General features: G+C 45.5%; 1 protein-coding gene and 1 long non-coding RNA gene across 3 annotated transcripts in view; one reads left to right on the forward strand and one right to left on the reverse strand.

The window, feature by feature from the left end:
- LOC308636847 overlaps positions 1–2,192 on the reverse strand; it is a 72,848-nt gene extending 70,656 nt beyond the window's left edge. Inside the window, exon 1 of the long non-coding RNA XR_014019510.1 lies at positions 2,072–2,192. This is a non-coding gene — a long non-coding RNA (uncharacterized lncRNA). The remainder of the gene's footprint in view (positions 1–2,071) is intronic.
- Positions 1,694–16,044, forward strand: part of B4GALT1 (beta-1,4-galactosyltransferase 1) — a 51,983-nt gene continuing 37,632 nt past the window's right edge. For both annotated transcript variants that reach the window (XM_081272377.1, XM_081272378.1), the window contains exon 1: positions 1,694–2,332. In XM_081272377.1, coding sequence (XP_081128503.1) covers positions 1,921–2,332 — 412 coding nt within the window. In that variant the 5' untranslated portion in view covers positions 1,694–1,920. The remainder of the gene's footprint in view (positions 2,333–16,044) is intronic.

A 16,044-nucleotide genomic window follows, 5' to 3' on the forward strand; every position in this document is an offset into this window, starting at 1 on the left:
CCACTGTGCCTAGCTGATCTCTGATATTTTGAAGGTACACTGATAAGACTTACCCAGGAACTAGAAATGACATTTGGGAATAAGAGGCAAATCCAGGACATCTTTCAGTTTTTGTTCTTGGGAAACTGAATGAACAATGGTGCCACTCCTGAGGGTGGAATATAGTGATTAGGTTGTTAAGAGCAGGACGTGTTGAATCTGAGATACTGGTATGTGACTGGAGGTCAGGGAAGAGATTTGAGAGACATTTTGCAGTCATCTGCATAAAGATATTCTAAATCACCCCTAGGAAGTGAGAGTAAGACCCAAAAGAGAATCATGGATTATGGCCTGGGGCTTTCCTCAACAACAGGGAAAGAAGTGCAAAAGACAGAAGAGTGGCCAGTGAAAATAAAGAGAATCTGGAGGGCCTGGTGTTCAGGAAGTCAAGAGAAGAAATAGATTTTGTATGATCCCAACGAGGTATCAACACTTAATGAAAACAGTAACAACACCTATTTCTTGGCATATGTAAATTCTTCAAAATGTAATGGCCATTGCTAACATTTCCTACCTCTGAGTTAGCTGCGAGAACCCCTCAGCTTCCCTATCCACATAAATGACAGCACCTACATGAGTCTTTCTCTGGGATGAGGTCACTCCAGCACCAGATAGGTCAAATCTAGGTTCAGCGGCTTCAGTGTTAAAGTCACCCACACAGCCTCCAGCCTTTGCGTGCAAATCAACAAGGGGGTAAACATAGGTGTAAGGGTTTTGAAGCCGAGTTCTGCTGCTCATCAGCTGTAGGATCTTAACCTCCCTGGGCCCGGAACTCTGTAAACTGGGAACAATTTCTACTGCATAGAATTATGTTCCAGCCCAGTGTAGATTGTAAAAAACGGCTGTTCTTCAGCCCGCCAGGGTGGGAATTATTGAAGCCACTCTCCCACTCAAAGTTTGTGTCCAGACATGGTATGCACTTGAGGAGGTATCTCCTGCACCCAGAACTGAGTTGGGATAGCCTCTGAGATTCTCTACACACAAGACAGTAAGCGAGAGTAATGCCAACTTGTCCACTATCTTCACTTCAAGGCTCTGTAAATCACCTTTTACTGGTCCCCCCACAAAGGCATCCGGGACCCAGTTACGCTAAGATAAGGGGGATTCGAACGTCACGGAAAATCCCTCTGCCGCCGCCCCACTCCTCTCGCGGCGTAGAAGCCAGTTCCCCAGGCAACCTTTCTTGCCCCCGTTCTTCACCCCTCAGGCCTACCCAGGACCACCGGCTGGAAAGCCGCCGGGGCCCCCAATCCCTGCAAACTACGTCTCGCTAGCTTTCCTCTCTACCCTCTTCTCTGCTGGCGCGCTGCAGTCCTAAGCCCGCATCCCAGTCCTTGGGTACCCCAGGAAGTGGCGGGGCCTCTCCAGGGCAGCTTGACTGGGGGGGGGGGCGGGTAGAGGAGGTGCGGCTTGATAGCGACCGAGGCCTCACGGCCAAAACTCGGGAAGAGAGCGGTGTGCAGCAGGACTTAGAAGCCGAAGTCCGACCCTCGGGCTTCAGGGACCGCGGGCGGAAAGCTCAGCGCCGCGCCCCTTCGGAGCCGCCCCACCCCCAAAGCTCAGCTCCTCCTTGACGGCCCCGCCTCCGCTCCAGCAACCAGAGACCCCGCCCTCTCCCTCTCGTCCAGAAAACCCCGCTCGCGGCCCCGCCCCCACTGGCGGCCCCGCCCCGCCTCCGCCCGCGCCTCCGGCGCTCTTCGGGTGGCTCCCGGGTCCGACCGCCCCGAGAGTCAGCGTCCGCAGCCGCCGGCGCTCCCTCGCCCCCGCCCCCTCTGGACCCTCCCCCAGTCGCCGCGGTCTGGCAGCGCCTGGCCGGCGGCCCGCAGGCGGGCCGCCCTCTCCGCCCGTAGCCCACCCCCCTCTTAAAGCAGCGGCGGGAAGATGAGGTTTCGGGAGCCACTTCTAGGCGGCAGCGCCGCGATGCCCGGCGCGTCCCTGCAGCGGGCCTGCCGCCTGCTCGTGGCCGTCTGCGCGCTGCACCTCGGCGTCACCCTGGTCTACTACCTGTCCGGTCGCGACCTGAGCCGCTTACCCCAGCTGGTCGGAGTCTCCACATCGTTGCAGGGCGGCTCGAACGGCGCCACCTCCAACGGGCAGACCTCCGGGGAGCTCCGGCCCGGCGGGGCCCGACCGCCGCCTCCTTTAGGCGTCTCCTCTGAGCCTCGCCCGGGGCTCGACTCCAGCCCTGGTGCAAATTCTGGCCCTGGTCTCGCGAGTAACTTGACTTCGGCCCCAGTGTCTTCCACCTCAGCATTGTCGCTGCTTGCTTGCCCTGAGGAGTCCCCGCTGCTCGGTAAGAACTCGGGTGCACCAGTTCGAAGAGAGGGAATTTCGGGACCGGGAATCCTTAGTACATTCCCTCTTCCACGACTGCTAGCCTCCCTGTTCCGGATAAGAATGCTTTATCTCAAAGAGAGGCTCGGGCCGGATGGGTGGGAGAGCTTGGGTGGTGTCCCATGGGGGGATTCTTGCAGGGTGGGGAAGTACCCTATAGGGAAGCCCTCAGGCCCCTCTGGCCTCTGAACCAAAGAAGGCCTTGAAGAAGCCCCTGTTCTGGCCCTAGGTTCAGGGTTTTGTAGTTTGAGTTTGCTTAGGGCTTGGAGCAGTCTTGCCATGCTCACTCTGGTAGGAACTTCAGGCAGCTCAGAGAAACCCACTCCAGTTTGGAGGACTGACAGTGAGGCTCCGAGTAGGGAAGAGAGTCTACCTACTCGTTCACATCTGTCGTTTCATAGAGCCACTCCTGAGTGTAGATTAAGTTTTCTCCCGAACTTTTGGGCAAGTTACTTTTCTCTAAACATCGGTTTCTCTTCTGGTGTATGGAGATAATAAATGGTACCTATTTGGGAGGTTGTTTTGGAAGAGTAAACAAAACAGTGTAAATAAAGATTTAATTAATGAGGGTACGTTCTCAGTAAGTTGTCACTATTGTGTTCATTTCCTCCTCTGTGTAGATCCCTGGCCTGAGGCCCTTCTGGGAGAATGGGGGCTCCCCAGCTTCCTCCTCCTGTAGTTTCTCTGAAACCTAAGTGAGCAGGACCTCTTTGGGGACAGAGGGCTTGTGTATCTTGGGGGCTGGAGGGCTAAAATGTAACCAGTCAGCCTGGGGTTGCCCCTTCCTGGTACTACTTGCCCAGATGATCTGAGTCTTGGCCTCTAGCCTGTTTCAGTGTGGGCAGGGACCTTGAGTAGGTGGGTTTGCATTCCTTAAGTTAAAAGGACAATTAACTTAGCCTGAGCCTCTCTTTGACCTGTAACCCACAGGCCTGCAGGCCTGAAGCAGCCACAGGTTGCTTCCAGGGTTACCAGACAGGTGGTTGCTTATTTCTAATGCCAGGTTTTAGAGAATGTTGTTCTGAGCTAGGGGCCCTGGCAGGCATCCTGCCAAAAGCTCTGTCACGTTCCCAGAGCGCCCTGGCAAAGCAGGCCTTCCTACTTGCTCTTGCTCAATTTCTCCAATAATTACTTCAATATTTTAATACCAAGTTTGGGAGGAACTGCTTGGAATTAGTCAAACATGAACTGTGGTAATGAGAGAACTTTTTTAATGCAGAAAACTGAATTCCTTCAGACTTGGTGGTTAATCTGGGAAACAGAGTAGTTCATAAAATTAAGTAGACTCTGCCCTACTGCTAAATGTTTAACTTCAGGCATGTTATAGATTTTTTTATCCTCACGTGTAAAATGGGGTTGTCGATGCTTACCTTAACCCCTTTAGGACTAAGAGGTTGTGTACATTAAATTCATGACACATACTACAAACTCAGTATGTGGCTGCTAGTAATAATATAGTAATATGATTTTAGACCTTGTAGTTCTATTTTCTCCCACTCACATGGAGATGGTTCTGAGCAGCAGAGAAAAGGAGGAAGAGTGAGAGAGTCCCTAGACCACAGAGAACCCAGTTTTTGTTTGTTTTGCTTTTGTTTTTGATTGCTGCTTGGGCATTGTGCAGAAAGAAAGAGAAATTAATTAGCAAATCAAAGAAAAGTACCCCAAGTTTATTAGATTGGGTTTTCTCATTAAGGTATGGGAGACATGGTGATAACCATAGCTCTGCTTTATTTTATTTTATAATATGGTGTCACTAGTGATCTGCTTTTTACCAGTTACTGGTGTTGCTAAATTGATTCTGAAATCGGTTGCTTGAAAGGACTTCCTGTGAGATAATGTTTTAGAGGGTGTAGAGAGAGGCCCTAGGCTGGCTGACTTCATGTGACTTGCATGGGACTGTGACGTTTAGGCTGCTGCTAGGCAGCAACCCCAGAAATGACTATAGTGGTCCTTTCTTCATTTTAATTGAACCCTTAGATTTAAATGGTTGGGTGCAGCTCTTGGAATGGAGATTCCTCTCCAGGAAGGGCCTTCAAAAAGCTGAAAGTCTGCCTGATTCTCTGTGGGTTAGGGGAGTTGAGCCCATCTGTTCAATTGGGCAGGTGTCAGTCAAAGTCTTTGCGGGGTGGTTTTGAGGTTGGTGGGAGAAAGCATCCGTGGGGTTTAGAGTTGTGGCCTTTTCACTACTTGCAGTTCCTTTCTCCAACTTGGCTCTACTTTAGTGTCCAGAGATCTGGGCCAGATACTTCAGTCCCTCCCAACTGAAATCTGGTGGGTTTGAGGCAGAAAGGCACTAGACTGGGCTTATGGGTCACTGATGTGACGCTGGGATGTCAGAGCAATGCAATCTTTAGATAGGCTTGGGTTAGAATCCTGCCTCCACGTATGCCATCTATTTTGACTTGGGGCAGGTTGTAATGTTTGGAGCCATAGTACTGACTAATGTGAGGCCCCCCTGGAAGTGAGTGCTACAGAGGGGAGGTGGGCCTTTCCTGGGGAGTCCTACAGCTTTCCTAAGGGAAATCTCCCTAGTAGTTTGGGCTTCTTTCCCTAGTCCTGTCTCAGGCCCTTAGGGGGCCTTGCAGGATCTACTCCACTGACCCTGCCACTGAGGCTCTCTTCTGGCCACCTGGGTGTTTGCCTGAGAAGGGAGGAGCAGCAGTTTTGCGTTTCTTTTCCCGGAATGTTTATCTCTGCTCAGATTTGGCGGCTGCTCAACATGACTTGACTGGCTGTGGCACAGGCAGCCCCAGAGAGGGTTGGGGTGGGGGAAGGTGGGCAGCACATAAGGCTGAACTGGTTGGGGGAGGCAGGGCTGGCCTGGGGGCTCAGCTGGGGTTTAGAGTATTTGGCATAGTTCCCTCAAGAGGGCAGGGAGTGAGTTCTGGATTGCTTGAATCCCAGAGGCCCCTCTTGCCCAGCTGTGCTTTAAGGAGATCCTCTTGATTTGTTTAAAAGGGAAGGGTCTGATCTAGAACTGGGAATCAGGACTAGCAAATGGCAGGTAGCCAGGGACCCAGGAGAGTGCTTGTTCATGAACCAATTTCCCTGGTGTTTATGAAGACATAGCTTCTGCCACAGTTTGTGCCCCCTGAAGGTGAAGCACTTGCTAGGTCTCTGCTCTCAGGTGTTTTTCTACCTGTATGCTCCTCCCTGCCCCCTGCCTCAATGTGCATGCATATACATATGGCCCTGGGTAGCCTCCCCAGATCACAGTGTACTTTGAAACTTGGGAAGGGCTGTCTTTTTCTATTTGAAGAATGAATCTTGGAGTTTCATTTCCTTCTGTGTTGGGGTGGTATCTCATCCAGGAAGTGAGAGTTCCTTACCTATGTTCATATCTTGCAGCTTTGGGCTTTGGTAACCAGTCCTTCAAGCCAGTTTTATTCTGTTACTTTTTTTTCCTGAGGAAAGTAATTTACTGACATATATACGGACACTCATTATCTAATAGACTGAGATTCAGAAATACCTTCCCTGACCATCTGACTCACTTTTGAGGTCAGACCTGGTTGCTTTTCCCTATATAGCCTAATGACAGTCATCTCTGTTTGTAATTTATCCCAGACTCTTAAACAAGCATGGTAGCCTTCCCTGACCACTCCTCCTCCTCCTCCTCCTCCTCTTCTTTCTCTCTCTCTCTCTCTCTCTCTCTCTCTCTCTCTCCTTTCCTGTGGTGCTTGGGATCAAACCTAGGACCTCACGTGTGCTAAGCAAACACCCTACCCCCAAGCTACACCCCAGCCCCAGCCTCTTTCCTTTTGCAGTAGGGCCTCAGATAAATCAGGTGCTCTTTGGGGCATGGGGAAACAAGAGTCAAATATGGGATTGGATTCACACTATGGCTTCTTGGACCATAACATTCCAGGAATGGACTCTCCAATGCTCTTCCCTAAGATATTGCCCAATACACACCTAGTGCAGAGGCTCAGAGGCAGCCTGATCCTTGCAAGGTGTATCTGTGTCTGTCTGTGGCCCAGCAGGTCCTTCAGTTTGTTGCAGGATAGAAATCAAACATGGCTAGCAAAGAGAATTATTTATTTATTTATTTATTGCATTGATTAAAGTAACAATTGCCAGACAGCAAAGTGGCCACTCCATAGATAGTGACAAGGAAGTCAAAGGGTAAACAAAGGGTGGATCATGAATTTGCATATTTATAGTTATATAGCAATATTCATGATTATGTTGCAAATCACTTAATGGACTTGTGCACACTGTCAAAAATGTGACCCCTTCCTGTATCTTTTAACATGGAAATGTATTTATTTATTTCTTTGGTACCAGAGATTGAACCCAGGAGTGCTTAATTACTGAGACAATCCCTAGCCCCCTTTTTAATATTTTATTTAGAGTCCTGGTCTCACTAAGTTGCTTAGTGCCTTACTGAATTGCTGAGGCTGACTTTGATTTATGATCCTTTTGCCTCACCCTCCCAAGCTGTTGGGATTATAGGCAGGTGCCACCAGTGTGCCCGGGTAATGAAAATGCTTTTAAATGAGGGTCCCAGTTACTTTTGGTCAAGGTATTGTGCAAGATCTGCTTGTATCAGCCTGATATTTTTCTTGTTTTTTTTTTTTTTTTTTTTTTAATTTTGAACAATGGAAATGTAATTGGGGAGGCTCTTTTTTTTTTTTTTTTTTTTTTTAAAGAGAGAGTGAGAGAGGAGAGAGAGAGAATTTTTAAAATATTTATTTATTTTTTAGTTCTCGGCGGACACAACATCTTTGTTGGTATGTGGTGCTGAGGATCGAACCCGGGCCGCACGCATGCCAGGAGAGCGCGCTACCACTTGAGCCACATCCCCAGCCCTGGGGAGGCTCTTTTACCATTTATCTTTTTTCTTTTGAAAAAAAAATTTTTTTAGGTGTTGGTAGACCTTTATTTTATTAATTTGTATGTGTATTTATATGTATTAATTTGTTCTGAGAATTGAACCCAGTGCCTCACACATGCCAGGCAAGGGCCCTACCGCTGAGCCCAGCCCCAGCCCCTTACCATTTATCTTTATCATACATTATTCAGTCCCTTTCCATCAGCAGTTTAAACTTTATCCCTACAGTCCTACCTCAGGTCCACCTGGAAGGTCTTACATGGAGTTCTTTATGGCAAAGGCACCTGGTAACTTCATTCAGTTACAACATGTATCTTTACTGTGACTATGTTGAACACTAGAGCTACAAAGAAAACAAAATGTCTCCCCTGTAGGTACTCCTAGTTTAGGCAAGGAAGATATAATTAGAGTTTTGGTGTCATTTAGGGAAACCAAAGTGGTGTGTGTGTGTGTGTGTGTGTGTGTGTGTGTGTGTGTTTTACCCCTTTTCCTCTCCCTAACCCACACCCACACCCTTTATTCCTTGAGAAACTCAAGGGTAAATATCAAAGTTCTCCCCTTCTGGTTTTGATTGTATGAAAAATTTCCTCTAATTTCTGAAGCTATGAATTAGTTCTTGCTGGGTAATCTTAACTTGCTGCTTTATAATGATTATAATGAGACATCAACATCCATATACCTGGGTATTATGGTCTTTGGGTAGCAGCAGGATAGAGGTTTCCAGGCTGGAACCAGGCTAATTTATGGGCTGGGAATGATGGGGTAGTTAATGCCAAGGCAGTTCAAGCATTGGTCCCTGGATTCCAACCTGGGGACCATTCAGTCTTTGGGAGCAAAGTTAGGAGGCTCATCCCCTTGGGCTACTTCTGTGAGTGAAAGGCCCAGTTATTCTGTGGTCAAACCTGGTGATTTCCCCACTGCCCCTTTACCTAGTACCTTCTGTGCCTTATTCCTTGACTATTCCTGCCTAGAGATAGAGATGAGAATTTTATACAAATCCATACCCACCTGGAAAGTCTGTTTTTTTTTTTTTTTTCTTTTCCAGTGGAGTGGCAATCCAGTTGCTTAAGACAAATAAACTCCCTTTGGACATAAATTCTTTGGAATCTGGAACTATGACATTTGGTCTGGTAGATCCTGGTGTGGTCTCTGGTTAGCCACCTAGATCTTGATTCCTATGGGAGTTAGCAAGATATGAGATTGGATTCAGTGACCTCCATGGGGCCTCTTCTGTCCCTAAACTTGGTGAGGGTTTCTAAGAGCCAGACTGTGGTTGTGACTGTAAAGACCTTAGCTGCTTAACTGGGACTATGCAGTGCAAGCTGAGGCCTGATCAGAGATATTAAGATCCTGTTGTGGAAGTCACAGACCTCCAGCTTGGAGGGTTGTGGTGGATTGGGGGTGAGGGACAGGTTTGGCGGGGTCAATGTGGCCTTAAGGGATTTGTCCATAGAAAACTGAGAAGGTGAGTCACCTATTGTTTCAGGTTCTACTGTTCAGCTTGGCCTCAGCCTACCCCTCCCTCCACAAATGGAGACCAAGGGCTACATAAGTGACTATTGTTAAATTCATTGGCAACAGTTTAATGTCTGGTCTGGGTGTGCTTTGTGGTTCTTTCCCTAGCCACCGTTCCCAAGCCCCTCACAAAACCTAGAGAGGAGAATGATTTGCCTGACAGAAATATTGAGACTGGGATGTTGGGTCTTGCTTTGCTTTACCTTTTATTTTGGAGTGTGGGTGGGGATAATTTTTTCCTTCTTTTTGCAAAAAGCACTGCAGGGGCTGGAGATGTAGGACAGTGGTAGAAGGCCCTGGGTTTGATCCCCAGCTGATGGGGAGGCAGGTGGTAAAACAGGCTCATCAAAATAATTTGCAAAGTTGAAAGAAACAAAAGCACACCCATATTCCTATCACCTAAGAGAAACACATTATCCTGTCTCCTGCTGCTCCCCTCCCCATCATCTTCCTCCTGTGTGGAATTGAACCCAGGTATGCTATACCACTGAGCTACATCCCCAGCCCTTTATGAAAATTTTATTTTGAGGCAGGGTCTTGCTAAATTTCCAGGCTAGCTTCCAACTTGGGATCCACCTGCCTCAGCCTTCCAAGTAGCTGGGATTATAAGTGTGAACCATAATCCCAGCCCTATTTGTCTTTTTCTTGCACATGTTTGAGAATATGGTTGATTTCTCTATAGGTGAACAGATAGACTGGTCCAAATTCACATGGTTAGCATGGTATTCAGCATTTTTCACTTGAGATTCAATCACAATCTTGGTCCTATGCCTTTAAAAAAATCATAAAAAACAGTATTATTTTATTTCAGCTGAGAATTATTTCACTCAGCTTTTGTTGAACCCACACACATATGTAGTTTTTATTTTTTCTTAGTGGTATGGTAAAGACTGTGCAAAAATTTTAGTATTTTTTTGTTATTGTTGGTTTCTTTGAAGAATTTTCTAAAAAGGAAAAAAGGGTAAATGCTTTTTGTGAAGGGCTAGGTTTTTAAACAGTCTTATAGAGGAATAGACCCATCAGAAATTACAGATTTGCTTAGTGCTGGCAGATGAATATTGCCTGTTGCTGAATAGTGTGTGTAGAATTCTGATTAAAAAGGAAACTAGGTCCAGGAAGTGCCTGGGGCAGGGGCAGAGGGCCAGAGTGCCAGACCAGATTTTAGGATCAGGCGGAGCAGAGATCTGCTGTGAACAGAATCGGTAGGAGTGATGCTTTCTTAGTAATTTCCCCATTTGTTTTCTTAGCAGCCAAATCCTGGGCTAGGCCTATGTGGTTTGCTGCACTTGGGGCTGGGTGCTGGGTTCATAACAGTGAGCTAAGCCAGTGCTATTGACATCACTGAGATGTGACACACAGGAGGGTTGGGGAAAAGCTACCAAATCAGATTCTGACACATACAGCACAGCTTTTCAGTTTCCACGTGTTCTTGAGTTCCGGGTAGGGGCCATGGAGTGGGAACCTTTAGGTTTCCAGGAATTCTCTTAGGGAGAAATTTCAGAGACCAGAAGAGCCTATTTCTCGGTGGGGACTTAGTGGGTTAGATCAATAAAGCCATAGGCTGGTGGACCTGGCTTTTCCCAGGAAGTATATATATATATATATATATACTTTTAAGAGAGAGTGAGGGTGGGGGAGGGAGGGAGGGAGGGAGGGAGAGAGAGAGAGAGAGAGAGAGAGAGAGAGAGAGAGAGAGAGAGAGAGAGAATTTTTAATATTTATTTTTTAGTTCTCGGCGGACACAACATCTTTGGTATGTGGTGCTAAGGATCGAACCCGGGCCGCACGCATGCCAGGCAAGCGCGCTACCGCTTGAGCCACATCCCCAGCCCAAGGGAGTATATTTTGAAATGATTCCATTTTGAATGTCCTCAGTGGAGCAAATTCTCTTCTGAGGTATGATTTATTATTGAGAATTTGACCCGGGTCATTTGGCACAAGGCCTAGGGAGTTGGGGTGAGGCTGCACTGAGGGAAGGGGCAGGATTCTTTCAGACCAGCATGACCCATAGAGTCTGAGATCAGGCTTTCATGCCTTACCAAATGGGCCTTGTCATGGGGAGGGGCCCTGGCAGGGGTGTAATAATTGCTTGGCCCTATGACAGGGTGCATTCTAAAAATGTCGTTAGCATTTTCTGTAAAAGTTTCTTCCTGTTTTGCATAATGTCCTTTTGCCTTTGACATCCTGAACCACAGAGCTGCTGTTGGTGTGGTAGAACACCACCAACTTGAGAAAAAACAGGAAAGGACTCTGAGTTAAGGGGGGCTCAGAGAAGATGATATTTCTGTTACGGGAGCATCAAGACTTAGTGTTCAGGTGTTGGGTAGCTGCTGGTTTCAGAGGAGTACTTTAGACAACCTGAACAGAATCTCTGCCTGGCCAAGAATGGTTAGAATTAGGGGACCCAAGAAGACAATGAATAGACTGATTTGCTTATTCTGCAAAGTTTTATTGGCAACTATGCTATATGAAGCATGGGAGAAAGATATAAACGAGGACTGACCCCTGTTCTTGGAAACCCCTTTTGATGGACACTCTGGCAATGCAGTGTAGTCAGAGAGAGAAAGACTTGGGTGCTCTGAAGGTACTTAGGAAGTTCAGGGAGTCAAATATATGGTCTGGGCCATGGCCAGAGTCAAAATGAAGAGCCTCCCTTCCAAACACTGAGTTTTGGCATCCCTGCCTGTCAATATATTTGAATTGTCTCACTTGTTGGGAAGGGCAGGGGTCTATTGCTGAAGGTCACTTGAGATTGCTTTTAGTTGCAGTCACACAGCTGAAGTTTCAGCTGTTTCACAGTTATCCATAAGGCTGAAGAGGGAGAGAAATGAAGGCAGAGGAAGCAGATGATAAAAGAGAAAGAAGTTGGTGTGGCAAGTACAGGATGAGAGCCACAGAGAAAGGGGATTTCTTTCCTTCTTTTTAAAATTTTATTTGTTTTATTCATTTTAGTTATTGACGGACCTTTATTTTTTATTTATATGTAGTGCTGAGAATCGAACCCAGTGCCTCACATTTGAGGCAAGCACTCTACCACTGAGCCACAACCCCAGCCGGAGAAGGGAGATTTCATAGTATCCAGAGGGTAGGGGCAAGCCTCAAAGGCCACTGGGTGAGGATTCCAAGTCTTGATCCTTGTGTTTCTCTTAATTCATCATATCATTTTAGGCAAGTGTAGAATTCTTTAGTTCATTTGCCTTTCTGAAACTTGGGTGATCTGAGCCTGTTATACAAAAAGTCTGAAATTCCTCCTGAAGCTCACTACCTACTTACCCACCTACCCATACTCCCTTTTTCAGAGCTCTTATGGTGAAGCTTCTACTGGATTTTTTTTTTTTTTTTAACCAAGAATTGAACCTGGGGTAGGGGTGTGGGGTGGGAGCTTAACCACTGAGCCATAGCCCCAGCCCATTTTATTTCTTTATTTTGAGACAAGGTCTCACTAAGTTTTTAGGGCCTTGTTAAGTTGCTGAGGCTGGCTTTTAACTTGGAATCCTCCTGCCTCAGTTTCCTAAGCCACTGGGATTACAGGTGTGCACCTGGCTGTATATAGAATTTTATTACCTCTAAGTAGGTATAAAGTGAATGACCTTGGGGGCTGGGGATGTGGCTCAAGCGGTAGCGCGCTCGCCTGGCATGCGTGCGGCCCGGGTTCGATCCTCAGCACCACATACCAACAAAGATGTTGTGTCCGCCAAGAACTAAAAAATAAATATTAAAAAAAAATTCTCTCTCTCTCTCTCTCTTTCTCTCTCTCTCTTTAAAAAAAAAAAAAAGTGAATGACCTTAAAGATTTCAGCAAATTAATGACCCATAGTAATAGTATTGGGAATGTTTCTATCACACAAGCTACTATATAGTTTGAGAAGGTTTTTATCCTCTCCATGCCTCAGTGTTCTTGCCTATAAAATGGAGCTAATAATAGTATCTATTTCATAGTTGTGAAGTTTAGGTAGTAGCTATGAAAGGGCTTAAAATAACAATGCCCAACAAGTAGCTCTGAATATATGGGGTTTGTTTGTTTGTTTTGGTACTGAGGATTGGCATTCTATAACTGAGCTATAGCCCCAGTACTTTTTATTTTTTATTTTGAGACAGGGTCTTGCTAAGTTGTCCAGGCTAGCCTTGAACTTGGGATCCTTCTGCCTCAGCTGAGATTACAGGTGTGGGCCACTGTGCTCTTGGCTGTTGTTTATTATTGATAGTAGTGATGCCATAATATATGATCCAAGATATTCTGAGAATGCTTAATTTCTAAATTCATAGTAAGAGATTAATAATATCTACAAGTAAAAATAGAACAACTCTAACGATATGCTATAATAAAAAGTTATTTAAAACTTGTGAATATTTTGTTTCTTGAATTTTCCATTTAATATTTTCAGATCTCAGTTGACAGTGGGTAACTAAAACCAAGAGAAACTAAATAAGGGGAGGGAGATAGCTATTATAATTCTTTTTGGGAGAGGGGTAGTTATAGATGGACAGAATGCCTTTTATTTTGTTTATTTTTATGTGGCGCTGAGGATTGAACCCAGTGCCTCACGCATGCTAGGCAAGCACTCTGCTGCTGAGCTACAGCCCCAGCCTCTACTATAATTCTTATAGTGATGATTTTGGCTTTTGCTTTATAGGATTTTCTCCTATTTTTAGTGGGAAATAGAATGTTAACACATTAAATGTTAAAAATTTTTTATCTACAATTCTAACAAAATTCGCTGTTATTTTCCAAATGCATGTTTTTATTGTGTTATAGTCCTTGCATAAAACCATTTCTATTCAGCTATTTTTATCCAACATCTTCTAAACTATTATGTTGTTTATAATTATTCTAATTATCTTCTGTTGCAGTTGTCTGGTCTCTTTATTCCTTATCATTTTCCTTTACCATACATTCCAAGTTTCACTACCATAGATAATAATGATGATTTTTCTAGGGTATAACTCTTTGCTCCAATTGAATTACTTCTTGGGGTAAATTTCTGGAGAGGAATTTCTATGGTCATTCTTAACAGCATCAGTTCATACTGCTATTGAGGTTTGGAATCATTCACACTCTTGAAGTTGGAAATTCCTGGCTTTTAAAGAATGTGGATTCTGAGGGAGAGTTGAAACTATCTGGAGCCTCACATGGACACTTCCAGCCTGGGGATGGGGGGTGGGGGTGGGGGAAAGGAAATTATTTCCTAAGCTGGATGCTGTGACTTTTGTAGACATAAATCTGGGTAGTTCCATTGGAGATCACTCAATATCCATGAAAGGAGCCTTAACTCTGATTCTTTCAACACCCCACGTAACTTTACAAGTTTTGACTTACATAAAAGAACTTTCCTTCTTCCTTTATATGTGGAGCCAAACTTGTAGAATGGGCTTTTAAAATCTGACTTAAAAATGATATTGATCTAAACTTTCATGGCTTGGTTGCTGGAAAAACTGCATGTAGCTGTCCATAGAAGCCATGTTAGGTAATGGGCTAGCTCAGGTGCCTCATCATTTAACCCATGTGGATGAACTCCACAGGGTCCAAATGACAGACTTTTACATTATACTGGATAAAAATAAATTGATCCAATCGCCCAAAGTCTGCAAATATGAAATCAGTTCTGTCCTTGTAGACAGTCCCTCACATTCATGGGCTTCTTTTGCATACTAACAGGAGCCTGCTGAATTGCAAATGTGATAGAATGATTGTAGAGTCAGTGTTTCAATTACCACAGAATTACAGATCCAACAGCCACTCCTTTCATCTTATATTCATTTCATATATCCTCTCTTCTACTGAATTCACAGTTCAATTATAATTTAACAAGCCACTCTGGATCCATTGAATCATGTCAGAGCTGCTGTTCAGCATATTGTTGTTCCTTGGGGTTTAGGATGAGATTTTTGTCCTGCTTAAAGCTGGGGAGATAATATCTTACCTTGAAGAATAAGAGAGTTGAATAGGTGAGGCATAGGATCACATTATCACTCTGCATATCTCTTGATCAATGCCTAACTCATTCCCTTGGGCACAGAAAGCACACCTTTAGTCCCTTAGGCTACACAGTATAATGTAGTTTTTTCACCTGCTTCAGGGGCAGAGTCAAGAGGGAAAGGAGAGGTGTGAAGTTGTGACCACAGCTTAGGGACAGAGAGTAGCTCAGAGCCAGCTACTAGTAGAGATTGTGGCCTGGCCCATATGGACAGACCTACTCTAGGCCATAGGAGAATGGCTCTATCTTATTGGATATACAATGCTGGGAACTTGGAGTTATGTATTGCCATGTGTCAAGTGTGCCAGGATTTTGTGGCTGCCCACAGTCTTCCCTTCTCCAGATAGATAAAATTTGTCAGTATTCCAGGGAGAGGACACATACAGCCAAGTAGTCAGGAAGCAAAGCTGGAAGGACACATTGGATGTTTGGTGGAATCTCAAGAAGCAAGAAGGTGTATGGTTTAAAATAAAACATAGAAGCTGGATGTAGATGAGCTCAGTCTGATTGTATACCATGTAATAATAGAAAACCCAAGGCCTTGGCCTGTTGGTAGCCTTCTGTTTTCTACCAAAGGGCTGGTGTTAGAATCTAGGATGCCAAGCCCTAAGGTTCAGCTTTGTGGCCAAACCTACTGAGCAATCTGGGAGAAATTGTGTCCTTTCTCTGGACCTCAGTTTACCTATCAATGAAATGAGATAAAGGATTGAGCTCAGTGCTCCTTGGATCATAATCCTGTGTAGGAGTGCTGATGTAGCTAAGCAGTCCTGCCCAATATGGTTAAATGGTCTAATTCAGTGGAACGCTGAAGTGCTTGCTGCCTCCACTAGGGCCAGCCATGTGGCACTGGGATAGTTATCAGTGGGTCCCCTGAGAACCAGGATTGCGTTTACGGGGAAATTCAAACCCACATAGTCTTTAGAGCCTACTGGCAATTCCAGTGCCTAAGCAGAAAAATCAGAAGCCAGGCGATGAGTAGATACTTTGAAAACCCAGTCTTTGGGAGCCACTGTGAGTACAAAGCCCTAAACTCCAGCAATAAGCATATCAACCACCTACCTCAGATTATACTTGTTCAGTACTTACTACATGCCAAGTATGAGAAAAGTTCTTTGTGTTATTTTCATTAACCCTCACAGCAGCTCTTTTTCTTGCCTGATAGCCCTAGTTAGAACCTTTAGTACAATGTCGAATAGATGTGATAATAGAGGCCATTTTAGCTGGGCATGATGGTGCATGCTCGTAATCCCAGCAGCTCAGGAGGCTGAGACAGGAGGATCACGAGTTCAAAGCCAGCCTCAGCAACGTCAAGGCACTAAAGCAACTCTGAGAGACCTTGTCTCTAAA

The sequence above is a fragment of the Spermophilus citellus genome, assembly GCF_964194105.1.
Source record: "Spermophilus citellus genome assembly, chromosome: 2".
Lineage (NCBI taxonomy): Eukaryota > Metazoa > Chordata > Mammalia > Rodentia > Sciuridae > Spermophilus > Spermophilus citellus.